The 27,952-nt window shown below is 42.6% G+C and overlaps 2 protein-coding genes and 1 long non-coding RNA gene across 4 annotated transcripts in view; 2 read left to right on the forward strand and 1 right to left on the reverse strand.

Moving 5' to 3' along the window:
• Positions 1–4,617, forward strand: part of LOC132353213 (zinc finger protein 416-like) — a 39,911-nt gene extending 35,294 nt beyond the window's left edge. Inside the window, exons 7-9 of one of the 2 annotated variants that reach the window (XM_059904243.1) lie at positions 2,597–2,646; positions 3,935–4,034; positions 4,423–4,617. In XM_059904243.1, coding sequence (XP_059760226.1) covers positions 2,597–2,646; positions 3,935–4,034; positions 4,423–4,456 — 184 coding nt within the window. In that variant the 3' untranslated portion in view covers positions 4,457–4,617. Of the gene's footprint in view, positions 1–2,596; positions 2,647–3,934; positions 4,035–4,422 lie in introns of those variants that run through there. The other variant, XM_059904244.1, reaches the window with a different exon arrangement.
• Positions 4,618–4,720: 103 nt separating this feature from the next.
• On the forward strand, positions 4,721–27,005 carry LOC132353236 (uncharacterized). The gene is made up of 3 exons (XR_009498979.1): positions 4,721–4,957; positions 7,353–7,471; positions 26,123–27,005. It is a non-coding gene; the product is annotated as an uncharacterized LOC132353236 (long non-coding RNA).
• Positions 12,915–13,269, reverse strand: LOC132353768 (mitochondrial import inner membrane translocase subunit Tim8 A-like). Its single transcript, XM_059905175.1, has one exon. It carries the CDS (start codon positions 13,206–13,208, stop codon positions 12,915–12,917), a length of 294 nt encoding a protein of 97 aa, XP_059761158.1. The 5' UTR covers positions 13,209–13,269.
• Positions 27,006–27,952: the final 947 nt, after the last annotated feature.

Here is a 27,952-nt window from a genome sequence, read left to right on the forward strand (position 1 = left end):
AAATTCAGGGGATTTTAAATGCAAAGAGAGTTTTGTATTACAGAATTTTAATTGGAATTGGAGGCAGAAGCTAGTCTTGGTTGAACAGGATTGTGTACTAAGGCTATCACTAGAGGGAAGTAATAGTCCATTAGTGTGACAAGTTGCAAGTGTTATTGCAGAGTCCTTGGAATATTTGCAGGTTGGCTCAGATCAAAAGTTCACGGTTTCACCAGGTGGGGAGGTGCAGGATGTCCACTAATTAATAGCCTCCCAGCTCCACGTTAAAACCCCTTGACATCAGTGACTCCATTTTATTTCACATTCCACAACACTATTAATTTGGCATGCCTTGCAGGAGTTCTCAAAGCAAATATAAAAATTTTCACAGCATATGCACAAACTATATGATAATAACAGGCTTCTTTTATTTTAAAAAAATTAAAAATGAAACAAGAAAAAAACGCTTTAAGAAGATATTGAGCTACCTATAATTTTTAAAGAGTTAATATATAAATAATAAATTCAATAAGTACTACTATTTTTTTTTAAGTATTACAAATTAAAAAGAGGAAGAGTTAAAACCTGAGAAGGCAATATTCTTTTCTTTTCTTTTTTTGGCCCCACTGCCCGGCTTGCATGATCTTAGTTCCCCGCATAAGGATTGAACACAGGCCCACGGCTGAGTCCTAACCACTGGACAACCAGGGAACTACTGAAGGCAACATTCTTTTTTTTTTTTTAATTTATTTATTTTATTTATTTATTGTTTTTGGCTGCACTGGGTCTTCGTTGCTGCGCGCGGGCTTTCTCTAGTTGCAGGGAGCGGGGGCTACTCTTCGTTGTGGTGCACGGGCTTCTCATTGCGGTGGCTTCTCTTGTTGTGGAGCACGGGCTCTGGGCACATGGGCTTTAGTAGTTGCAGCATGTGGGCTCAGTAGTTGTGGCTTGCGGGCTTCAGTAGTTGTGGCTCGTGGGCTCTAGGCGCGCGGGCTCAGTAGTTGTGGCTCACGGGCTTAGTTGCGCCGCAGCATGTGGGATGTTCCCGGACCAGGGATCGAACCCGCGTCCCCTGTATTGGCAGGCAGATTCTTAACCACTGTGCCACCAGGGAAGTCCCTAAATTTATTTTTAACATAAGCCCCACCATATGATTTTTCTGGCAAATTTGTTCAATATATTATCCTTTCCCCCTTACATGCCTTTGGCAACTTTACTGGAAATAAATTGACATTATTAGGGTTTATATATATCTAGATTCTCTACGCTTTCCCATTGCTCTAAAGTTAGTGTAGATATACAGTAAATTCTTAAATAAGAAGAAAAATATTTTCATATTTCTTGTTTTCAAAACATCCTTCATGCTGCTCAGCCAGCTGGTGTCTGTGTCCAGCCCTAACTCAGATCCTAATTCTGTTCCGAATGCCCATCCACCTCCTCAATCCAATGCGTCCACTTGAATGTCTCAAACACACCATGAACTCATCATGAACAACAGAAATTCATTCCCAATTTCAGTGAATAGTCTTGCCATCCAAACAAGTTTGAAATTCAGATTCATCCTTTGGCCATAATACTCCACACACAATGCTAAGAAATTGTGACTGTATCACATAAGCCTGTTCTGATGTCTGGATGTCTCTCTTTTGTGTTTGGGTTCCAATGTTATTAGTGTTTCTCTCCAGGTACCAAGTTTCCATGCATCTTTTATCTATTGTATCAGCATGCACTGATGATAATTGGGTCGTTGATTATTTTATAAGCTGTTGAAACATTTCACCTACCTCTACTGCTATTTCTGCATTTATTAGCTAGAAATCCTCTGTGAAGAAGATTTTTTCCATAATGTTCTGTTCAATTACCTCAAAATACAGTTTGTAAAGATCAGGGAGGCAAGAGCTTGATCCCTCAACTCTATTTAGCAATTTTTCAGGATAATTATTTGGACCACTAACATCATGCTCAAACCATAATGAAATGTTTATCTCAGGGATAAGGTGCACCTGTTGTACACATGCTAAGACTGTGATCGTGGTAGCCACTCTCCTAGTAGGAAAAAACATTTAGTAAGTGGCTCTTCTTTTCAGATAAGTCTCTTATTTTATTTTATTATTTAAAAAATATATTTATTTATTTATTTAGGCTGCGCCCTGTCTTAGTTGCGGTGCGTGGGATCCTCGTTGTGGCATGTTTAGTTGTGGCATGCGGGATCTTTTTTAGTTGTGGCATGTGGGCTCTTAGTTGTGGCTTGTGGACTCTTAGTTGTGGCAGGCATGGGGGATCTAGTTCCCCGACCAGGGTTCGAACCCAGGCCCCCTGCATTGGGAGCACGGAGTACCCACTGGACCACCAGGGAAGTCCATCTTATTTTATTTTATTATTTATTTATTTATTTGGCTGCGCCATGCAGCAAGCAGGATCTTAGTTTCCCGACCAGGGATCAAACCCATGCCCCCCGCATTGGGAGTGCTGAATCTTAAGCACTTGACTGCCAGGGAAGTCCCAGATAAGTCTCATATTTTAAAATTAATTTTATCTGTTTTAGTCCATTCGAACTGCTGTAAGAAAACATCATATACTGGGTGGCTTATAATCAACAGGCATTTATTTCTCGCAGCTCTGGAGGCTGGAAGTCCAAACTCAAGTTTCCCATGGATTCAGTGTCCGGTGAGAGCCCACTTCCTGTTTCATAGATAGCCTCCTTCTTCTTGCCATGTCCTCACATTGTAAAAGCAGTGAACTTTCCGGGCCCTATTTTATAAGGGCACTAGTTCCTTTCATGAGGGTAGAGCCCTTCTGACCTAACCACCTACCAAGGATCCTATGTCCTAATATCATGACATTAGGCATTAGGCTTTGAACATAAGAATTGAGGGGGAAACAAACATTAAGACCATAGCAGTATCTATTTCAGGAAATTGAGTTAGAAATATATGGAAAAAATAATTGGACTTGCTGGGGTTTCAACAGAAACACTGAGATGTACTCATGCAGGAAAGAATTATTTTGTGTGGGAAACAGGCAGAATGCCACATCATCTACTTCCTACTTGGCCTCCTGACAGATACCATCCATTTCCCCTGTCATGATATTGGCTTAACTCTTTTTTAATTGTTCCTTGATTACACATACTGAAGCCTACAAAATTATCTCTGAAGCTTTGAGCTACATAAAGTTGAAGAGCAGTGCAGTTTATTGGGAATTCCCTGGCGGTCCAGTAGTTAGGACTTGGCATTTTCACTGCCATGGCCCCAGGTTCAATCCCTAGTCGGGGAACTAAGATCCCCGAAATCCGTGCAGCCCGGCCAGAAAAAAAAAAAAAAAAAAAAGCATGCAGTTTGTGACTGAGTGACATTGCAGTGTGTGCATTCAGGTTTTCCTTTGTGTTCCTGTTTGCTGAATGCAGTCTACAAAACAATATCTCCCTTTAACGGGAATACATCTTCAAAAAACAGAAGGGACAAAATAAAGATACTTGGATAATAACATATGCTTAAAATTACAATTTATGTCAAAGCACCCTCATTAAAAAAAAAATCTACCCTATATTTTCCCAACTTACTTTTGATGAACTTCATCAATTTATTTAAAAATTTATAGAAAAAATTTCACTACTGTCCATCTTTTTCAGGGACACACAACCTCTTCCTCCCCAACATCCCAGTAATGGCCATGTGTGAAGCCCTTTCTCTCTTGACTCTGAGCAAACATACTGAAACTCACAAAACTGATTGTAAAGCTTCCATCCACATGTATTTGAAAAGGAACAAGATGTTTATTAGTTTGCGGCTATGAGTGAAGGTACTTTGTATCTGAGTGATATCATATCATGTGTTACTCCCCCATATGGTGAAGAGAGAAGTAAGTCCCACTTGTGGGGTCTTTATGGAGCACTACAACACAGTTGTGGAAATTGTACCCTTAGAGGCATATAAAGGATTTATTATATTCACAGGTCCTAGAAGAGACTGGCATGTCACCCCACACAGGAACCATATAGGAGGAGCACCTGGGGAGCATTCTCAACGAAGCAGGAGAAGAGTGGGGCCCCCTAGGTAAGTACCATTACTGGGGATCAGGGCGGAGTACCCAGGCAAAAGTCATGAGGGGATTTCATTGGTGGGTTGGAATGTCACTAAGTCATGGGAGGACAAGAAGGGGAACTTGAGTTGGGACCACAGCCTCATCACTCTGGTGTACCCAGTCACCCGGGGTGGGGTGGGGGCGGGGTGGTGGGGATGTGCTCACAGCCAGTCTGTGGGGATGTTGAGGCAGCAGAATAGGAACATTAAAAAATTTACAATACAGTATGTCCACTTGTTATGTTCCGAGCATCTTAAATGACAAGACGCAAAAAACACAACAGGGAAATCTGGATCGTCCCCTTTAGGAACATCCCATGCCTCGCCTCCTTCATTAGAGCCTCTGCATTTCCTTTGCCAGCTCCTCTCCAGGCCTCTGGGCCCCAGGCTCCTAGAAGGAACAGAGACACCCTCTCCCGGCCGGCTGCAGAGCAAGAACTACGCTACCACGCGCGCCACAACCAGAGAAGCCCGCGGGCCCCAACGAAGACGTAGCGCATAATGAATGAATGAATGAATGAATGAGTGAATAAATAAAATATTTTTTAAAAAAGAACTACATTACCCAGCAGGCTGTGCTTTGAGTGATGGCTGTGAGGGCCGGACTGATGGCGTCACAGAAAAGGGGCGTTACTGGCTCGCGTTGTCAGGGGCGGGACTTCCTGCGCCGGAGGAGCGGGCTTTTCTTTGTGGTGAGGCTGGTGTGTCCCCACCCACTAGGATCTCTTCCCGGGACTTAGGGACGGAGCGGGGAGGACAGCCAGGAGGGCCCACCTGCGCCTTTGTACGACCTGGGAGAGGGTCAGCTAAGCCCGCTGGACTCGCCGGTCTCCGGCGCCCTCACGTGGCCCTACGCTCCCCGCGGTGCGATGGCGGCGCTGGTGACCCCGGCGCAGGTGAGTGGACGGTGCTCCAGGCCACGCCCGCTCGGACCCCACCCACGTGGCCGAGGCGCGCTGCTGTGCAGGATGGTGGTGTCCTGTGAGTCGTCACCTTGTCCTCCCCAGGGCATTGTTTGTCGGAACCTCGGGATGGGGTCGCTTGTGCTCCGGGTGGGAATCCAGGTTAGGGGCTTCACGCGGAGGCTCCCATTTCTGTCAGTCAGTGGGACGCTGTGTGGTAGGGAGAGATGTGGCTTCTCGAATCCCCCTGACCCCATACCGCTGGCGTGGAAGGACCCGCAGGGAGGAGCGCAGGCCGCACAGTCCGGAGACCTTTCTGTGTGTTGCGGCCCCGCCCCTTCCCGAGTCTAGGACCTTGAGCAGCTTTCCCTGTTGCCCTTGGTTTCTGTTTTCTCGGGCACAAAACAGGAATATTAAAGTTCCTCCAACTGGGTTTGAGGGAACTAGAAAAAGCACGTGTATCCCCCCGAGTCCAGCACGGTGCAGGGAGCGCCACTCTGGCTCTCTTTCCACGGAGGTGCCTCCTGAGCCTTTGTTGATCTTAGAGGCTCCTCCTTGGAATCTGACCCTTGGGCTTCCCAGCTGTGTAACCTCTACAAAGATAAGGGCTGGGGTGGGGAAGAGGCAGGAGTAGCCTGCAGCAGCTTGGGGATTGCAGCTCTGCTAGGACAGAAAAGGTGTCAGGACAGGCAGGGCACCCAGAAGGCCAAGGAATTTGTCTTCCAGTTTACAGCCAGTGGAACTGGCTTCCCACTGAAACTGTTTTCCTGTTTGAGGTTCAGTTACATATGGTAAATGACGATAATGTGCAGGAGTGTGGTGTCCCTTTGGACACAAAAACACAAGAGGTCCTGGGTAACTCCATAGCCGTGGCCCTGAGTACCCTCATCATAGTCCTGATTGCTGACAGGCCTTGTCTTATTTGTTAAACTGCCCATTCACTTGGCTCCTTCCTCACTTTATTTCAGACTCACTCCAGTGTGCTGTCCTGAAAGAGGCTTTCCGTGGTGCCCTGTCGAAAGCAGACTGTAACCTCTTGTGTTCTCGTGCTATTTTCTTGACTTTGGAATCTTTGGGTCCCTGTGACATTGTCTTGCTCGTTTATTTAGTTGCTTGTTTAGGATCTCTTCCCAGACCCCGAGCATGAGCACTGTTGCCGCTCAGGACCTAGAACAACAGCCTGGGCTTACAAAAGGTACTCAACAAATGGTTCAGTGAATGAATGGCTCTCCCCCCTCAGGTGCTTGCCTCACACTTATAATAAATGCAGTCTTTCTCCCAACTATGGCCCACAGGGCTCTCTCTACTTGATCTGCCCCTTGCTTACCCCCAAGCTTTTTTCCCTCCATTTTTCCCTCACTCACCGCACACGGCCAGGCAGTCCTGAACTTGTAAAACTCCTGCCCAGTTTGCAGCTTCAACTTGCACTTCTCTTTGTCTGGGGCCCCGTTCCCAGATCTCTGCAGGGCTATCTCTCCCCACCATTCCTGTGCATCAGTGTCACCTCTTAGGATAGTCTTTTCCTGGCTGTTTTATAATAATTCTGGCTAAGGTACCCCTGCCCCCACCTGCCAATCTTCTGGCAACTCTGTTCCCGCTTTTACTGGATGTTCAATTCCCACTTCTGCTCCTTAAATTTGAGGTTGTGGCTGATTTTCTAGAGCTGCCTGGGGCTCAGACCTCTGGCTGTGACACGGAGGTGATGATGGCATTTACCTCATGGGCTGTGGGAGGATTAGTAAGAGTCACAAAATACATTGAACACGTAACTGTGCCAGGCAGTCCAGCATCTGCCATGTAAACATTTTCTCTTTAGTTCTCCAAACTGCGTGGTGAAGTGGGACTGATTGTTGTATTGATGCAGAAATCGAGGCTTAGAGAAATGATGGGATGTCCTCCCCTGTGGTCGCACTGGCAGGAAGTGTCTAATTCCAGAGTCTTGATTCAAACCCTGGAAGTCTGGCTCCCGAGCAGGGGCTCTTATTGTGTAAAGGCCTCAACTTGGGGCAGGTGCACTGTGAGGACCAGAGAGGCTTAGCTGCTGTCACTTTACTGTTACCATTGTTGGAATTATCATCATGATCATTTTTCCCAGAGCACTTACCATCTCTCCCCAGTCCTCATGGAACAGCACTGTCTGTGTCTCTGTGACACTGTCTTTGTCTTCTCCAGTGACTTCCTTCATGGGAGACTTTTCTCTCAGCCACAATTGCATTATGTCCCAAGGTTGCATCTGCTTTCCCCTTGAGCCCAACACAGAACTTGGCGATCCGGAGGCCTCGGTGATTCAAGCCTGGGTCTCTCTGCATCTTCACCAGCAACAGAGTGACAAGGTTGATCCCATCCAAGTGCACAAGGCCAACACCACTACCTGTGTTTGACTCTCCAGGTGGTGGTGACCTTTAAGAATGTGGCTGTGACCAAGAGGAGTGGGACAACTTGACCTGGACCAGAGGACTCTGTACCAGGAGGTGATGCTGGAGACCTGTGAGCTTCTGGTCTCACTGGGTAAGTGCTCAGCTCTCACACCTGTGGGGGACCCCACCCGCCTTGTTTCTGGGCTGATCAGGAAGGTCACAGGAGTCACCTTTCCTCCTCCCCACAGGTCCTGCAGTTTTCTGGTCCCTTCTCCTGCCTGGTCTCCCTGTGTCTGTAGCAGTGATCGGTGGGATAGAAACAATGTCCTTCTGAACACCAGCCCCCATCCCAGTGCCCAGCACCCTCGGGCCTCAGTCTGAGGTCCCTGTTCCAGATTCCACAGGAGGGAAGCTGACTGGTCCAGCCTGGTGGGGTCAGGTGTCCCCACAGCCCAGTTAGCAGGGCTGTTCTCAGAAGAGAGGGTGGGCCAGGCAGACCCCTACATGGCATTTGTCATCAGTGCCACCCAGAGATCTTCCTAAACAGCACAATCTCGGTTCAAAGGTCCCTGGTGTCTACATGATCCTCACATGTTTCCTGTGGCCTGGGCAGATTGCTATGTGGCAATACTTGGAGGGCCAGGGAAAGATTCCCCAGGAAGCTGTATAGGCTCTGAATCATCAAACAACAAATAGGACTATTTGTCCCATAGCCTGGATTGATGTGTCCAGGAATCAAGGGGTAGATATGTGAGTGGCACCACTGACAGTTATCCATAGAGAGGCACTAGGGGAAATTTTTGCTTCCTGTCTTCATGAAGCACTGATTGTGTAGAGGTCTTAGTTGCAAAGGGAAGAGTGCTTTCACTACTGCAGTAGAATGATTCCGTTGTCCTGGAGAGTAACACTGCCAGTCTGCCACTTTGCGCTACTCATGCTTCTGAATCAACAGGCAAAGTAAGAGTTACTGTGCTGGCTCTGGTGATTGAATCTGATTATCAGGTGCAAATTGGACTATACTTCCCACTGCTACTTGCACAAAGGAAGTGTGTGTCTGGAATGCAGAGATCCCTTAAGATGTCTTGTCATGATCTATGGTAAAGTCAACGGAAAACTATTCACAACCTACTTCAGGCAAGACAACTCATGGCCCAGACCCTTCAGGAAAGAATGCTTTGGTCACCCAACCAGGGAATAAAAAATGACCATTCGAGGTGCTGCTGAGGACAAAAGGAACATGGAATGGATTGTGGAAGAGCTACATATTAGTTAGTTCATGTGACCATTAACAGAAGTGAGGATAGTAGTCAGTAATGTCGTGAGTATTTCTTCCTGATTTTTGTCATGAATGTGTGTGTACAGCCAATACCTTTTTCTTCCTTCTTTCACCCCCTTATCATTTAACAGAAGATGTGCTGACTTCACATCACAGTATTTAAATATTGTTAAATTTATATCATAGTATTTGGTTATAGGGTATCAAGGAGGAGAGTGAATGTTACGCAGGGAGTCTGTCTCCTTTCTGAAGAAAGAGTTATTGTATTTTTGGTTGTACACAGGATAGTTGTGTCCTGACCTTGTTGTTGTCTTTATTTGGAGATAAGGAATGGTTTAAGTTTGTATGGTGCCAAGTTGACAAGAGGTGGACTTGTGTTGATTAATTTTATATATCAACTTGACTTGGCTGTGATACCTGAATATTGTTCAAATACCAGTTTAGATTTCACTGTGAAGCTTTTTTTTGATGGACTAAATACCTATATTTTTATTTGTAATTTTTAAATTTATGGACCAAACACATATGCGAAAAGAATGGCTTCAACTTAATGGCATGTTGTCCCTTAAGAAAGTAGAAAAATAAGACAAAGCCAAATTAAGCAAGACTTTGGTTCAATATTATACTGGAAATTTTAATAAAACTAGACTTCTATTCAGTATTGAGATGGAGGTTATAGTCACAATAATGAGGCAATAAAAAGTAAAATTACTCACATTGTTAAGGAAAAAATAAAACTGATCTATGGAGAAAACTCTATGGGATCTCCAAACAAAGCATAACCCAGAATAAACATATACAATGGAATACTACTCAGCCATAAAAAAGAATGAAATTTTGCCATTTGCAACAACATGGATGGACTTGGAGGGTATTATGCCAAGTGAAATAAATCAGATAGAGAAAGACAAATACTCTATGGTATCACTTATATGTGGAATCTTAAAAATACAACAGACTAGTGAATATAACAAAAAAGAAGCTGACTCACAGATACAGAGAACAAACTAGTGGTTACCTGTGAGGAAAGGGAAGTGGGGAGGGGCCATATAAGGGTAGGGGAATCAGAGGTACAAACTGTGATGTACAAAATAAGCTACAAGGATATATTGTACAACACAGGGAATATAGCCAATATTCTATAACTATAAATGGAGTACAACCTTTAAAAATTGTGAATCACTATATTGTACTCCTGTAATTTATATAACATTGTACATCAGCTATACTTCAATAAAAAACAAAACATAACATTAACCAAAAAAACCTGCTAGAACGACTGAGTATCTGAAGCTTGAAGAATTCAAGATCCATATAAAAGAAACCATCCTATTTGCAATAGCAATAAACAGTTGAGAACTTCAGATCCCCCCTCCCCTCCCCAAATGTCTGTGTTGAAATGTACCAGGGACTTGTTTTAATCATGCACTGTGAGACATGCAGACATGGAAGTTATTATGAAGAAGGACATTACACGGTTCCCTAGAAACAGGAAGCACAGCATGTCATACTGGGCCGCATATGCTGGGCCTCCACCTTCTGCTCAGGAAGGTCAAGAAGAGCATGGCTCACAGCCTTGAAAAATTCTGGCAGACTCTGGGCTACAGGGGTCATCCCTAGTTGCCACCCAGAAGAGGACATTCACCCAATCATGAGGCACCTTTATGGCATCGGAGGACTTCCAGTCACCAGAATTGGGATAAATGAATGTCTTTTCTTCATAAATCACCCAGTCTATGGTGTTTTGTTATAGCAGACCTATAAGACTAAGACAGACAGTTTGAAATTTTTCAGCAGGCTCCGTTTTGGGAGGGTGGACCCTCGTTGTCCCGTACCTAGCTCTGGTATAGGTACCAGAGCTAGGTACCTATACCAGAGCTAGGTATGGTATAGGGCAGGGAGGATTATTGGTTTGGTGTGTGAATTTGATAAGGTTATAGTTGGGGGTGCGGGCTCCAGATTGGTCAGTTTGTGTATAACAAGCATGCTTACAGGGGAAGGATTTGTTACCTGTAAGAATTAGCTAGCTCTGAGAGGGATAGCCTCACTAGGAATAAGTACCCAAAGGCCAGAGTAGGAAAAATACAAAAATATAAGAAAATATAATCAATACAATTAAAATTGAGCATACCATCAGATGTAAAAAATACATGCAAGATGGGTAAACAGAATTTTAAAAATTAGAGAAAAAAAAATTAAGATCCAAGTAAAAGGAGAGATATCTCACATTTACGGATTGTAACACTCAATATTTCCTTCTAAATTGATCTGTGTGTTAAGTGAAATCCAAGTCAAAATCTCGGTAAGCTCTTTTTTTTTTTTTTTTAATTAATTAATTTATTTTATTTTTGGCTGTGTTGGGTCTTCGTTTCGTGCGAGGGCTTTCCCTAGTTGTGGCAAGCGGGGGCCACTCTTCATCGCGGTGCGCAGGCCTCTCACCATCGCGGCCTCTCTTGCTGCGGAGCACAGACTCCAGACGCGCAGGCTCAGCAGTTGTGGCTCACGGGCCCAGCCGCTCCGCGGCATGTGGGATCCTCCCAGACCAGGGCTCGAACCCGTGTCCCCTGCATTGGCAGGCAGACTCTAAACCACTGCGCCACCAGGGATGCCCCTCTTTTTTTTTTTTTTTAATAGAAATTGCGAAGTGGCTTCTACAATGAAAATGCAAGTGCAAAGGACCAAGAATAGTCAAAACAACCTGGAAACAAGAAAGTGCTAACGTAAATACAAATAGATAAATGTAAGGGAATAGGAGGTCTAGAAATAAACATACACACAACTGATCAGTTGTTTTTCAGTGAAGGAACAAAAGCAATTTGGTATAGAAAGAATGATTTGTTAGATCAGTGTGCGGTAGCAGTTGGGTATGCAATTGGGTATGCAAAGAGAACTTATAAAAATTAAATAACTATGGATCATAGACATATACAGAAAAACCTAAAACTGCAAGAGTTACAAAATACTGGGTTGGCCAAAAAAGTTGGTTGGGGTTTTTCGGTAGCATCTTACGGGAAACCCTGAACGAACTTTTTGGCCAACCCGATAAAACAGGAACACAGGTTTTGACCTTGTGTGGAAGTCACATGCCCTACGTCCTCTCCAGTATTGCATGTGCCTACTCTACACCAGCCACACCTTTTTTCTATCTGCCTCCTCTCATCCAAAGCCCAACCCCACCTCTCCCACCACAGCCCAAGAGACTCCCAGCTGACCTCATTTACTCTTGTCTCTTCCATTATGGTTTATTACAAGATATTGAATATAGTTCCCTGTGCTCTACAGTAGGACCTTGTTGTTTATCTGTATATAGTAGTTTGTATCTGTTAATCCTAAGCTCCTAATTTATCCCTCCCTCCACTCCCTTTCCCTTTTGGTAACCGTAAGTTTGTTTTCTATATCTGTGAGTCTGTTTCTGTTTCTGTTTTTTTTTTTTTTTCTTGTAGAATCTTTTATTTCAGTGATTAAAAGAACGCACTAAACAGAAACTATGCCGATTTACATTAGGCATGCACCTCTACCTGAAACTGCTGTTAGTTTTTGAGTGGCCTAAATCTTTATAACTTATTTTGTCATTTAGGCACATCTTTAAATTTTTTTGGACCCTGATATACAGGGTAAGTTAACTTCTTCCTTGTGGCAGTTTAGTATGAGAATTATGTTCCTTTAACCAAAGGCCTCTAGACTCTCAGGCTACCTGTACTAGCTCAAGACTGTACTTTATATAGATATTTAAGTGAATCACAGTATAAGGGAGAGAGATAATCTGGAAAGGTGAAATGTACTGTATGAATATTCCATACATCTTTTTTTCCAGCACTGATAGTCAAACACTAGATAAGGAGGCCTACAGTCAAGTACCAAATTACTCTTTCCCCCGCTGCTGCCCTTTCTGAGAGACACAAAGATGTATGTCGATCTCTCTAGAAATCTGAAATGAATCCACAGAAATAACAGATTATTACCTATGTGGTCCCACTATCAAATTATAGAGCAGTTCCACTATTAAAATTGTAGGGAGCAGTTAATGGGACTATGAGAAAAGCTTTGTCCCATATACAGTAATATACATCTAGTAGAGTTTTCCATTCATCTGTCAATTGTTTTCCCAAGATTAGCATTAAAAAACACAACCCCAAACACATTTGACCCTCAAACCCCCCACACACAAAAATTGGTCTTTGTTCATTCTCAGATGACAGGATGTCCCAAGAGTGACAAAGGTGGGAGCGGATCCCCCTATAGCCTTTTCTTCAACCATCCCATCAACTGCTCTTCATTTCTTGAACTATCTTCCTTTTCCAAAGTGGTAATGCTGAGGTCAGTCAGAATGGCTTTCTGAGAAGACTGGCTTGGATTTCTGGGTCTCTTCCAGTTGATTCAAGTTGAATTGGCTTGTATCAATGAAGTGCCCAATGCAGTTCACAAAACAGGCCTCAGCTGGACTGTCCAACTTTGGCCCAGGCTTGTCCATGCACTTTACCCAACGAAGTTTCGTCATCTGGTGCACCAGCTGCTGGAAGCGCTGCTTCTGAGACTCTACCTCCATGAAATGCTGCAGCTGCCAGTCAACCGAGCCCAAACCCGCTGCGGAGGAAGATGAGGAGGAATCCATCCCAGCGTGGCCACGTGTGCTGAGACGAACTCTGCACCAACTCACCAACCTTCACGTCTGCTTCTGTTTTGTTTTGTTTTTTAAGATTTTTTAATATTTCATTTATTACCATTTATTTTTGGCTGCATTGGGTTTTCGTTGCTGTGCACGGGCTTTCTCTAGTTGTGGCGAGCGGGGGTTACTCTTTGTTGGGGTGTGCAGGCTTCTCATTGCGGTGGCTTCTCTTGTTGCGGAGTATGGGCTCTAGGCGCGCAGGCTTCGGTAGCTGTGGCGCGCGTGCTCAGTAGTTGTTGTTCGAGGGCTCTAGAGCACAGGCTCAGTAGTTGTGGCGCACGGGCTTACTTGCTCCGTGGCATGTGGGATCTTCCCAGACCAGGGCTCGAACCCGTGTCCCCTGCATTGGCAGGCGGCTTCTTAACCACGGTGCCACCGGGGAAGCCCCAGTTTCTGTTTTGTAATAAGTTCATTTGTATCATATTTTAGATTCCATGTATAAGGGATATCATATGGTATTTGTCTTTCTCTTTCTGACTTACTTTGCTTAGTATGATAACCTCTAGGTCCATCCATGTAGCTGCAAATAGCATTAATTCATTCTTTTTTATGGCTGAGTAGTATTCCATTTGTGTGTGTGTGTGTGTGTGTGTGTGTGTGTGTGTGTGTGTGTATGTGTGTGTATACACACACCACATCTTTATCCTTCCAGCTGTTGGACATTTATGTAGTTTCCATGTCTTGGCTATTGTAAATAGCGCTGCTGTGAACATAGGGGTGCATGTATCTTTTTGAATTAGCGTTTTCTCCCAATGTATGCCCAGGAGTGGGATTGCTGGATCATATGGTAACTCTATTTTTGTTTTTTAAGGAACCTCCATACTGTTCTCCATAGTGGCTTTACCAACTTACATACCCACCAACAGCATAGGAGGGTTTTCTTTTCACTACACCCTCCCCAGCATTTATTTGTTGACTTTTTCATGATGGCCATTCTGACCAGTGTGAGGTGATACCACATTATCGTTCTGATTTGCATTTCTCTACTAATTAGCAATGCTGAGCATCTTTTTATGTGCCTATTGGCCATCTGTATGTTCTTTGGAGAAAAGTCTATTTAGGTCTCTGTCCATTTTTTTGTTGGGTTATTTGTTTTTTGTTCTTGTTATTGAGTTGTATGAGCTGTTTATATATTTTGGAAATTAAGCCCTTGTCAATCACATTGTTTGCAAATATTTTCTCCCAGTCCGTAGGTTGTCTTTTTGTTTTGTTCATGGTTTCCTTTGCTGTGCAAGAGCTTATAAGTTTGATTAGGTCCCATTTGTTTATTTTTACTTTTATTTCTTTTGCCTTGGAAGACTGACCTAAGAAAACATTGCTATGGTTTATGTCAGAGAATGTTTTGCATATGTTCTCTTCTAAGAGTTTTATGGTATCATGTCTCATGTTTAAGTCTTCAAGCCATTTTGAGTTTATTTTTGTGTATGGTATGAGGGAGTGTTCTAACTTCATTGATTTACATGTGGCTGTCCAGCTTTCCCACCACCACTTCCTGAAGAGACTGTCTTTTTTCCATTGTATATTCTTGCCTCCTTTGTTGAAAATTAATTGACCATAGGTGTGTGGGTTTATTTCTGGGCTCTCTCTTCTGTTCCATTGATCCATGTGTCTGTTTTTATGCCAGTACCATGCTGTTTTGATGACTATAACTTTGTAGTATTGTCTGTGGTGTGGGAGGGTTATGCCTCCAGCTTTGTTCTTTTTCCTCAGGATTGCTTTGGCAATATGGGTCTTTTATGGGTCCATATAAATTTTAGAATTTTTTTGTTCTAGTTCTGTGAAAAATGTCATGGGTAATTTGATGGAGATTTCATTGAATCTGTAGATCGCTTTGGGTAGTATGGCCATTTTAACACTATTAATTCTTCTAACCCAAGAGCATGGGATAGCTTTCCATTTCTTTGAATCATCTTCAGTTTCTTTTATCAGTGTTTTATAGCTCTCAGCATATAAGTCTTTCACCTCCTTGATCAGGTTTATTTCTAAGTATTTTAACTTTTTTAATGCAGTTTTAAAAGGGATTGTTTTCTTACTTTCCCTTTCTGATATTTCATTGTTAGTGTAAAGAAGTGCAACTGATTTCTGTGTGTTAATCTTGTATCCTGATACCTTGCTGAATTTATTTATCAGTTCTAGTAGTTTTTGTGTGGAGTCTTTAGGGTTTTCAATATATAGTATCATGTCATCTGCATATAAGGAGAATTTTACATCTTTCCTTTCAATTTGGGTACTTTTTATTTCTTTTTCTTGTTTGATTGCTCTGGCTAGGACTTCTAATACTATGTTGAATAGAAGTGGTGAGGGTGGGCATCCTTGTCTTGTTCCAGATTTTAGCAGGAAGGCTTTCAGCTTTTCACCATTGAGTATTATGTTGGCTGTGGGTTTGTCATAAATAGCTTTTTTTTTGGCTGCGTTGGGTCTTTGTTGCTGTGCACGGGCTTTCTCTAGTTGCAGTGAGTGGGGGTTACTCTTTGTTGCGGTGCGTGGGCTTCTCATTCTGGTGGCTTCTCTTGTTGCAGAGCATGGGCTCTAGGCACATGGACTTCAGTAGTTGTGGCACGCGGGCTCAGTAGTTGTGGCTCGCGGGCTCTAGAGCACAGGCTCAGTAGTTGTGGCATACAGGCTTACTTGCTCCACGGCATGTGGGATCTTCCTGGACCAGGGCTTGAACCCGTGTCCCCTGCATTGGCAGGCAGATTCTTAAACACTGTGCCACCAGGGAAATCCCATAAATAGCTTTTATTATGTTGAGATATGTTCCCTTTATACCCACTTTGGTGAGAGTTTTTATCATGAATGGATGTTGAATTTTATCAAATGCTTTTTCTGCATCTATTGAGATGGTCACATGGTTTTTGTCTTTTATTTTGTTGATGTGGTGTATTACATTGATTGATTTACATATGTTGAACCATCCTTGTGACCCTGGGATGAATCCAACTTGATACTGCTGTATGATCTTTTTTATGTGTTGTTGGATTCGGTTTGCTAATATTTTGTGGAGAATTTTTGCATCTATATTCATCAACGATATTGGCCTGTAATTTTCTTTTTTGGTGGTGTTTTTGTCTGGTTTTTGTATCAGGGTGGTGATGGCTTCATAGAATGACTTTGGGGGTGTTCCATCCTCTTCAGTCTTTTGGAAGACTTTGAGATGGATTGGTATAAGTTCTTCTTTGTATGTTTGGTAGAAATTGACCTTATTTACTCTTTAGCTAATCTGTCATCCAGTCTGACACTCTATAGGCTTCACCAGGAGTTATCACAAAACTCTGAGCCTGTAGAGAGGAAAACAGCACCAGGTCTTATCTCAGTATCATCTGATTCCATTTATTGCCTTGCCTCTCAATAAATCTCTTATTCACCTCCTTGGAATTTCGTGTCACTCCTGGATCTTCATCTGAAGCCAGCTCCCACACCACACACACACGCACGTGCACACACACACACACACACCTCTCTCTCTCTCTCTCTCATGGTCACTGTACTTCCTAACCTGTCTTAGTGATGATGACAGCCTCCCCCCCCCACCCCCCCCACACACACTCATGCACACACACACACTCTGTCTCATGGTCGCTGTACTTCCTAACCTGTCTTAGTGATGATGACAGCCACCACCCCTCTCCAGGGGTCCAGGCAAGTGAGCCAGTCCATGCAGAATACCCTCCCTTCAGCCTTAATGGCATTGCCACATAACCTGTGGGGTGTACCTCTTAAGTCTGACATAGTCCACGTGCCAATCTCCTGCTTATGGGTATCTTTACATTAACCCCCTCCTTACCTGAACTCCAGGTGTATTTCACATGCCCACTTAACACCTCCACTTAGAGATGCCTGCAATACCTCAGACTCAGCCTGGTGACACCTAACTCCCGATAGTACTGCTGTTAATTACTCCTGCTATTGACTTTGCATCTTTCGCCTAAAGCCAAACTTCTTGGATTTATGTGAGACCTCTCTCACCCTTAGAGCAGTGATCATTCCTACTTAAAAACTCAACCTAATACCACAAGCAACTTCTTAGAAGATATTTGGACATAAAGGTAAAAGTCTTTAGGGATTTCCCTGGTGGTCCAGTGGCTAAGGCTCCGTGCTCCCAATGCAGGAGGCCCGGGTTCGATCCCTGGTCAGGGAACTAGATCCCACATGCAGCAACTAAGAGTTAGCATGCCGCAGCTAAAGATCCCACACGCAGCAACTAAAGATCCTGCACGCTGTAACGAAGATCCCACGTGCTGCAACTAAGACCTGACACGGCCAAGTAAAATAAAAATAAATAAATATTTAACAAACAAAAAGGTAAAAGTCGTTACTTCATGCTGGGAATGAAGCTATAATAAAAATTTTATGGCTACAGTACTAAAATGATTGTGGTACCCTCCCAAATAATTCAAAATAAAAACAATATTCAGTTGGAAAATAAATTTTTAATTAATGCAAAAATGTAATTTCCATGAGGGAGAGAAAGATTGCTGTTTATCCAGTGATAGGGGCAGTGCCTGGCAATAGCAAGCACTCCATAAATAAAATGATGGGTACAGATTTCCAGATTTTTTTTTTTATAAATTTATTTATTTTATTTTATTTTTTTTGGCTGTGTTGGGTCTTCGTTGCTGCACACGGGCTTTCTCTAGTTGCGGCGAGCGGGGGTTACTCTTCATCGCGGTGCGCAGGCTTCTCATTGCAGTGGCTTCTCTTGTTGCCGAGCACGGGCTCTAGGCATGTGGGCTTCAGTAGCTGTAGCACGTGGGCTCAGTAGTTGTGGCTCGCAGGCTTTAGAGCACAGGCTCAGTAGTTGTGGTGCACGGGCTTACTTGCTCCACGGCATGTGGGATCTTCCCGGACCAGGGCTCGAACCCGTGTCCCCTGCATTGGCAGGCGGATTCTTAACTACTGCACCACCAGGGAAGCCCCAGATTTTTTTTTTTTTTTAGCCACGTCATGCCACATGGCTTGTGGGATCTTAGTTCCCCCACCAGGGATCAAGCCCGTGCCCCCTGCAGTGGAAGTGGGGAGTCTTAACCACTGGACCACCAGGGAATTCCCTTCCTGATTCTTTCTTGAATGCCCCATTCCCCTGTCCCTGCTTCCACCCCAGCAAATGCTTACCTGGCTTTGTGGGCAATCCAGCCATGATTGGCCGGAGTCAGGTCAGTATTTGTTAATTGGATTGCACAGAACTGAAGAGGGGGAGTACCCCATACCACAAGATCACCTGAGGCGGGGATGCAGTGCCTACATCAGCCCCATCTGGGCTGGAGCTGATCTCCATGGTTACAAATAGAGCACAACGTGTGTTGCTGTCTGTTTTAGTATTGTGGCCACAAAATTTTTATTATAGCTTCATTCTCAACGCTTTTGAACAAAAAAATTTGTTGGACTTTTACCTTTATGTCCAAATATTTTCTAAGAAGTTGCTTGTTGTATTAGGTTTGTGGGAAAGAGAAGATCTGGGGTGAACCTACCCGAGACGAAATATGTCATTGTGTTGATCACTGTTTCTGAATGCTTCTCCCCTTGTTGTGTCCAGACATTTAGAATGAATAAGTTAGAGGGCGGTGGCGGTACAGTTATGTGCATTGATGTCTGGGCAATGGCTGTCTTTCTCACAGGGCTAAATTACAAGGGTAAGTTTGATCATTCATCATGAATCACGGGGAGGGGGTTCATTATACATAGAGGCTGCACCCATTGAAAACAGCCTAAACATGTTGCTATTTTCTCTCTCCCAAATTTGCCACTTCATACCCACAAATAAAAGACTCAGCCTGTTAGCCTTTACAAAGATTTAAAGAGCATTATATAATTTCTAAGTACCCATAAAATATAATAATATATATTCACCTTGCTTGGATGAGGGCATTCATTCATTCATTCATTCAGTAGATATTTATTGAACACCTAGTATGGGCCAGGCATTGTGCTAGGTGCTCAGTGAATATTGATACATGGAAAAGAGACCAAAAGTGTATAGATCTTAAACAAGTGTAAGAAGGGGTTTCCCCAAAGTCCTTGAAGGATTTGACTTTGGTATACATGTCTTCCTGACTTCTGTCCTCTGCTCTGAGCACAACCCTTCACCACTAGACCCACTTCCACAAAAAAATGACTACTTCTGCATGTTGTCAATGGGTTGTGCATGACAATGGGCAGTATTTATGTAGGCAGCACAGACAGTAGCTTTTCATTTAATGTAGCAATAACACAATATTAATCAATGGGGACTGCCTTCCATAGCGATTGAACAAATGCTTGACGTGGGTCAGGTCTCTTAATCCAAAAGCCACAGAGAGAGTGCAAAATGGGAAAAGTCTGTATCTGAGAAGGAACACTGCTAAGGACAAATGAATTTGTTTTCAATTTGGTTTAAATCAGGTGTGGGATTCTACCCTCCTTTTCACTTTTGGATCCCCAAATAGGAGAATCTCAGCACATAGATAATCACAAGCTGTGTGAGTGTTGAAATCCCTGCCCTGCTGGAAGGCAGCGCCAGGCTCACAGAGGCACACATCTGTCTCAAAGTCACCCTGCCCTTTGCAAATGACAAAGATAACATGTTCTGATCTCCCCTTATTTCAAGGCTACATCATGTGAACTCCATTTAAAACAATGTGATTTTGCACTCCTGTAATGGATACCATGAGTACATTGAGATGTGAGAGTATGGGACAGGGTGGGGACACCTTTCTACCAGTGTGGGGAAACTAGGGAACAGTTCTGAGGCTCTTGGATAGGAGAAATAGGTACATGGCCCCAGTGGCTTAAACCTCAGTCCTTGAAGGATGTACCCCCACCACCATTCATAGAAGTCCTAGCCACAGCAGCTAGGCAAGAAAAATAAAAGGCATCCAAATTGCAAAGTGAGGAAACATTGGAATCATAATGGAGTAATTATAGTTCAGGTGTACAAAACGGATTGGGAAGACTATTGAGGTTCTGGTCTCAGACACATCCGTGTACCACTGAGAACTTGAACTTTCTGTGAAGTACCAAACCCCAGGACACCTACAGCTATATTTAGAACAACATCTGCCGGGTGTAACCTTATGGTCTCAAGGTTCCCCTTTGTCAGTGCAAGAATTTCAGACCCCAACCAATGCTTGTTTAGCAAGCACTCTTCTTGCCATCTCTAAATAATTCCTTACAAACAACATATGTAACTAACTGTGCCCTTGCAGTTTTTTGCCTGTATAAGCTTCCTCCATTTTGTAATCCAGAGGAACATAGTTCAGGTGCTTCTTGAACCTGTGTCTCCCAGGCTGTAGTCTAATAAACCACAAATAAATGCCTCTTTATTTCAATAAGGTCTCCATTTCTGAAATTTAGGTTAACATTGCTTGGTGTAGTTGGCATTACCCAGTGTGACCTCCAGCACTTCTTCAGACTTGGTGTTGGCATTCAGTACCTACATGGACCCATTGCGTTTAGCCATCTTTTCACTCACATAAAGACTGCAGAGAGTTCTCCTGAACCCAAAACTCTCATTTGGTCAGGGCTTAGATCATAAATAAAATTGGGTGTCTCTCAGTGTTGACTTTAGTCCTCCCTTTTGGGAGTGGAGTTTTTTGTTTGTTTGTTTTATTTTGTTTTGTTTTAATCTGTGCCACTTGGTAGGAGATTCGGGTTTCAGGTTTCTTTTGATTTTGATGAGTACTCAGAATAATGCCAAGTTCTCATTCAAAACAAAACAAAACCCTGTCAGCTTTGTGTTTAACACCTATGGGCCCTCATCCTGTAACGACCTATCTAAATGGGTCCATTTAACCTGGTATGATTTAAAATTGCCCTGGCCAAAATGGGGAGCTTTTGAAATTCCCAAATTTGTCAATCTTCATGCATGCCTAGAAAAAAATACCAGAAACAGAGAAAAATTAATGGAAAGCATATTTTTAAATATTTATTATTTATAGCTGCATTGGGTCTTCATTGCTGAGCACAGGCTTCCTCTAGTTGTGATGAGCGGGGACTACTCTTCGTTGCGGTGCACGGGCTTCTCATTGCGGTGGCTTCTCTTGTTGCAGAGAGTGGGCTTCAGTAGTTGCAGCACGCTGGCTCAGTAGTTGTGGCACATGGGCTTACTTGCTCCGTGGCATATGGGGTCTTCCCGGACCAGGGATCAAACCCATGTCCCCTGCATTGGCAGGCAGATTCTTAACCACTGTGCCACGAGGGAGGTCCCAGAAAACATGTTTTAATTGATATTTAGAGGCCTCTAAACATAATACTGGGGAAATTGCTTCCCTCCAAGCTGTAATTAAAAATTGACTCAGACTGTTTCTAAACTTAAGAAATCATGAAATTCTTTACCCCACTCCTATTCCCCTCCCAATTCTGCACCTTCTCCTCCATTCCTTTACCCACCTCTTTCCAAACTCCGTTTTTATTTAACTTACCCCCTCTCTTCTCTTTCTCCACCAGATACCCTCCTCCTCCTCCTCCATCAGTTAACACTCCTGAGCCTAAACCTCACTCAACCCCCCTGTCCTGGCAGCCCCTATTAAAACGAAGTCCACCTGAACCCTTTATTGTCTTTGTCCCATGGAGTAAACGTGAACTTAGGGCTATAGCTAAAGAATTCTGTGATCATTTTTGGACCTCATTTCCTTTGCCAAACAACTTAATCTTGTTATACAAACCTATGAACCAGGCTATTCTGATCCTTATCAACTTATACACATGCTGGTAGGGGAAGGCAGAGCAAAAGAATGGCTTAATAAGGCGGATTGGAAGAAACCTATAGAAGACTTCCAAAAGAAAACAGCTGAAGATCAAGATAGGGCCAAAGACTTAGCCAAAACCCTTTACTGGTTATTCCAGAAGTTTCCCCAAATATTACTGATTGAAACATATCCAACTGTGTACTCAAAACCTAAGGAATCTGTACTTGAATTCTTTGAAAGATTTCAAAAAACTTTCAAACAGTATTCAGGAATGGAAGATGTTAATACCAACTCATGAATGGTTTAGATTAAGAACTTGCCACTTTAGTTAAAAGGCATCAGTGAAATTGGGCAGCCATGGATGCCCATGATTTATGCAGTATGGCACAGCAGCTGTCCAAGACCATACAAAAATAGCTAAGAAGAAGGCTACTCAAATAATGAGTTTACAGCTTCAGCAATTGACTGGCCAAAAAAGGCCAACACGCCTCCAATCTTACAATGAAAGACCCTCCAACACAGAAGACCTTCAAAGGTACCTTTGCTATTATTGCAAAAAAAGCCTGGGAATTTTAAAAAGAGCTTGCTATAAATTCTGAAAGTCACTCAGAGAGAAAACAAAATCCTGCTAGCCCTTCTCCAAACAAAGGTCCTATGCAACTTCCTTTCTGTCTCGCCTAGGGCTGCTCCAAGGAAATACCTGGGGTTTCTCCCTTTCTTCTCACTAACACTCTGGAGAAATTGAATTCACCATTGTTTGAGAACAGATAGAGCTTTAATTCTTACGGGGTACCACTCTTTCTGTTCTCAGTCCCACCACTTTGAAACATTCTCTTCTGTGGAGTACTAAAACAATTTCAATGGTGAGAGTTTCTAAGCACCCAATGACTGTTTTTAAATCTCAACCCACTCCATTCCAACTTGGCCTGTCACAGACACACATTCCTTTCTCCTTCTTCCTTCCACTCCTGTACACATCCTCAGAAGAGACTTCTTAGAGGCCCATAATGCACATGTTTCCTTCTCACAAAAGGGGGAAATGTTTTAAATCTGGAAGAACATTCCAATCAACAAGGTCCTAATGACACAAATTAAGGCCCTGAATGTGAAGCTGCCATCATTTTTCTCATATCAATCATAACCCCAAGAAAGGATGAACTTGTACAAACACTACGGTCCCAAATCTCTATGGATAGAGGGAAAATTCATGCAGCACCCCAATCAAAATAGATGTAGACTCATCTTAACCCCTCCCCAACATCAAGTAATATCTCCTCAAACAGGAACCTATAAAAGGAATTCAACATATCATAAAAGACTATATTAAACAAGGTCTAGTGATTCTTTGCACGAGTCCTTGCAATACCTCCTTCCTCTCAGTTAGAAAACCTAATGGAAGAGGCATTTTGTTCAGTATTAAAGAGCCATCAATAATATAGTCATATCCCGCCATCCAGTAGTCCTTAATTCCCATATGCCTTTTTGCAGTTACCACAGACAGCAAGGTTTTCACATGGCTGATTTATGTGGTGCTTTCTTTGTTATGCCAGTGGATCCAGACAGCCAATCCTTGTTTGCCTTTACTTGGAATGACCAACAGTACACTTGGACAGTATTGCCCCAGGGATATACGGAGAGTCCTATTTACTTTTCTCAGACCTTAAAATCATACCTTGCAGATGTTACTTTCCCAAATGACTTCACTTTACTCCAATATGTGGATAACTAACTTCTTTGCTCTTCAGGCATGCAGGCTTCTCAAAAAGACAGCCTCTAACTACTTGAGCCTGCATTATAGCAAAAGATCAAACTGTTAATATTTATACTGATAGCCAGTATGCTTTTTTTTTTCAAACAAGAGGTATCAGCCACCATGTCCCCCCTTTTTTTTTTTAATTTTATTTATTTATTTATGTCTGCGTTGGGTCTTCGTTGCTGCGCGGGGGCTTTTTCTCTAGTTGTGACAAGTGGGGGCTACTCTTCGTTGCGGTGCGCGGGCTTCTCATTGCGGTGGCTTCTCTTCTTGTGGAGCGTGGGCTCTAGGCGCACAGGCTTCAGTAGTTGTGGCACGTGGGCTCAGTAGTTGTGGCTCACGGGCTTAGTTGCTCCACGGCATGTGGGATCTTACTGGACAAGGGCTTGAACCCACATCCCCTGCACTGGCAGGCGGATTCTTAACAACTGCGCCACCAGGGAAGTCCCAGTCAATATGCTTTTGATGTTACCCATGATTTTGGTATTATATGGAAGCAAAGGGTTTTGTTTGTTTGTTTTAACTTCCACAGGACAAACTATTAAGAATAGCCAATATATATTGGACCTTCTGGAAGCTATTAAAATACTAAAACTTCTGGCCATTATAAATATCTCAGGTTATTCAAGGCTTGGTTCAAAGGAAAGGAAATAATTTAGCCGATACTGTAGCAATGACTGCTGCTCTCTGACCCACTTCAAAAAAGCTTTAATTATTACCTAACCTTATGTTAGCTTACGAGATTTACTGGCAGAAACCTAAAACAATGTTTCTCCAGAGGAATGAGACAAATCTTATACCGGGGATGTAAATTTTGGGAAGATCATAATTTATGGTAGGGGTCTAACAGTACTCCAGTTTTGACTCATAGCCTCCAGGAACATATTATTGAACATACATGGGGGCCCAGATAAAATGATATGTGCAAAACAATGCTACTGAAAACCATCCCACAAAATAGCCACTGAAGTATATTTGAAGTGTAACCTTTGTCCAAAATGTAATCCAGGTAAACCCATCCATTTCTCTAAAGATTGTTTTCCTTTGCCTTCAGGACCCTTTGAGGTATGGTTAATGGAATTTATCCAACTGCCACCATCTCAGGGATATAAATATGTAGTTGTACTAGTATGCATGTTTTCTCACTGGATTGAAACATTTCCATGTTGCAGGGTTATCGCACTTTTGGTAGGCAAAATTCTTTTGGAAAAAATAATTTCTACATGGAGTATTTCATCTGAGCTTCATAGTAATCAAGGAACTCATTTTACAGGGCAAGTTATTCAGTCAATCTGTAAAACTTGGCCTTTTATTTCCCCCCCAGTATTTCCACTGCCTCTATCATTCACAGTCCTCCAGGCTAGTGGAACTTACATATAGAACCATTAAGGCTCAATTGGCTAACAAGACATGGAAACAACCTAAATGTCCATCGACAGAAGAATGGATAAAGAAGATGTACATATAGACAATGGAATACTAGTCAGCCATCAAAAAGAATGAAATAATGCCATTTGCAGCAACATGGATGGAACTAGAGATTATCATACTAAGTGAAGTAAGTCAGAAAGAGAAAGACAAATACCATATGATATCACTTTTATGTGGAATCTAAAATATGACACAAATGAACTTATGTATAAAAACAGAAACAGACTCACAGACATAGAGAAGAGACTTGTGGTTGCCAAGGGGGAGAAGGGGTTAGGGAGGGATGGATTGGGGGTTTGGGATTAGCAGATGCAAACTATTATACAATATATATTGAATAGAATGGATAAACAACAAGGTCCTACTGTGTAGCACAGGGAACTACATCCTGTGATAAACCATAATGGAAAACAATGTGAAAAAGAATATATATATATGTATAACTGAATTACTTTGTTGTTCAGCAGAAATTAACACAACATTGTACATCAAGTATACTTCAATAATAATAATTTTAAAAAGACTTAATTGGCTAAACTAGTTGAATCTTTTAATCTACCATAGCCGGAACCCCTGCCCCTGGTATTGCTCAGCCTAAGGTCTACCCCCTTTGGTAAGCACTGACTTTCTTCCTTTGAAATAATTACGGGAAGAACAATGAAAATATGTAATGCACTACATGAGCCCAATGTGGTTAAAGGAGACCTCTTAACATATTGCCAAGAATTAACTAAAAACATTAAAGCTTCATGCTTACTAGTACTAGAATCTTTTAAAAGTGAGTAACCTTTTTAAAAAAAAAAAAAAAAGTGAGTTCCCAGGAGACAAAGCCATTAAAGAAAACAATTTACAACCAGGTGACTATATTTATTGGAAAAGACACCTCCCTGGAGATGCTTTGCAACCTCAGTGGAAAGAGGTTGTTAATCAGGTATTAACAGGTTGTTCACTAAGCCATGTGCAGCAAAACCTTTGGTGTTCACTCATGGAGTCACGTTTCTCATTTTTGAAAGGCTACCAATCCTGAATGGACCTCCCAACCCATTGATGACCTCCGTCAAAACAAGAAAAACTTCCCTGGGTCAGAAGCAGATGACATCTGAGTAGACAGCTCATCGCAAGAGTCGAGACCAGGCCTGTAACCCCAACTTTGTTGATAGTTTCAAACTGTTTTTCTTTTTGTTAACTGAGGTACCTATACACTTGACTTTGTCACAGTGAGGGTCAATAAGCCTTTTTACCCCTTCCTCATGTTTTCTGTAATCCTGATAATCCTAATATTGGAATTATTCCTCTGTCATAAAATCTTTACCTTGAGGAATGACAAATTGAAATTGTAATGGTGTAATCATACTCAGGCATACAAAATGGAGTTGAGCAGCCGTTGAGGATCAGATCTCAAACACATCCCTGCGTCACTGAGAATTTGAACTTTCTTTGAACTGTACCAAACCCAAGGACACCATCAGCCATATTTAGAACACCCAGCAGCTGCACCCTTTTGGTCTAAAGTTTCCCCTTGTAACTCTGCAACCATTTTGGACCCCAACCAATCCTTGCTTAACAAGCACCCTTATTTCTTGCTTGCTCCAATTATAATTCCTGACAGACAACTATGTAACTCACTATGGCCTTGCAGTTTTTGCCTTCCATTTTAAGCTTTCTCCATTTTGTAGTATAGTAGAATACAATTCACATGCTCCTTGACTCTGTGTATCCTGGACTAAATACTTTTTTTGGGGCAAGGGGCGGCTTGCGGGATCTTGGTTCCCTGACCAGGGATTGAACCCGCACCCTTGGCAGTGAAAGGGCAGAGTCCTAAATACTGGACTGCCAGGGAATTCCCTCCTGGACTACATTCTTAATAAACCCCAAATAAATGCCTTTTTATTTCAATCAGGTCTCTGTTTCTGAAATTTCGGTTTACAGAAGGAAGAAGTAAAACTCACTATTTGCAGATGGCATGACACTGTATATATAGAAACCCAAAAAACTCCACCAAAGAACTGTTAGAGCTAAGTGAATTGACTAAAATTGCAGAATACAAAATTAGTATACAGAAATCTGTTGTATTTCTGTGCACTAATAATGAACTGTCATAGAAATGAAGAAAATAATCCCATTTACAGTTGCATCAAAAAGAATAAAATATCTAGTAATAAATTTAACCAAGGAGGTGAAAGACTTGTAGTTTAAAATCTATAAGACACTGAGGAAAGAAATTGAAGATGATACAAACAAATGGGAAGATATACCATGCTCATGGATTGGAATAATCAATATCATGAAAATATACATACTACCCAAAGCAATCTACAGACTCAATGCAATCTCTATCAAAATACCAATGACATTTTTCACCAGAACTAAAACAAATATTTCTAAAATTTGTATGGAACTACAAAAGACCCCAAATAGCCAAAGCAGTCTTGAGACAGAAGAGCAAAGCTGGAGGTATCATGCACCCAGACTTGAAACCATACTACAAAGCTATCATAATCAAAACAGTATGGTCCTGTCACATAGACACATAGATCAATGGAACAGAGTAAAAAGTCCAGAAGTAAACCCACAGTCATATGGTCAATTTATCTATGACAAAGGAGGCAAGAGTATACAATTGGGAAAGGACAGTTGCCTCAATAAATGGTGTTGGGAAAACTAGGTAGCTACACGTGAAAGAATAAAACTAGGGGGCTTCCCTGGTGGCACAGTGGTTAAGAATCTGCCTGCCAATGCAGGGGACACAAGTTCGAGCCCTGGTCTGGGAAGATCCCACATGCCGTGGAGCAACTAAGCCCGTGCACCACAACTACAGAGTCTGTGCTCTAGAGCCTACGAGC

The sequence above is a fragment of the Balaenoptera ricei genome, chromosome 19, assembly GCF_028023285.1.
Source record: "Balaenoptera ricei isolate mBalRic1 chromosome 19, mBalRic1.hap2, whole genome shotgun sequence".
Lineage (NCBI taxonomy): Eukaryota > Metazoa > Chordata > Mammalia > Artiodactyla > Balaenopteridae > Balaenoptera > Balaenoptera ricei.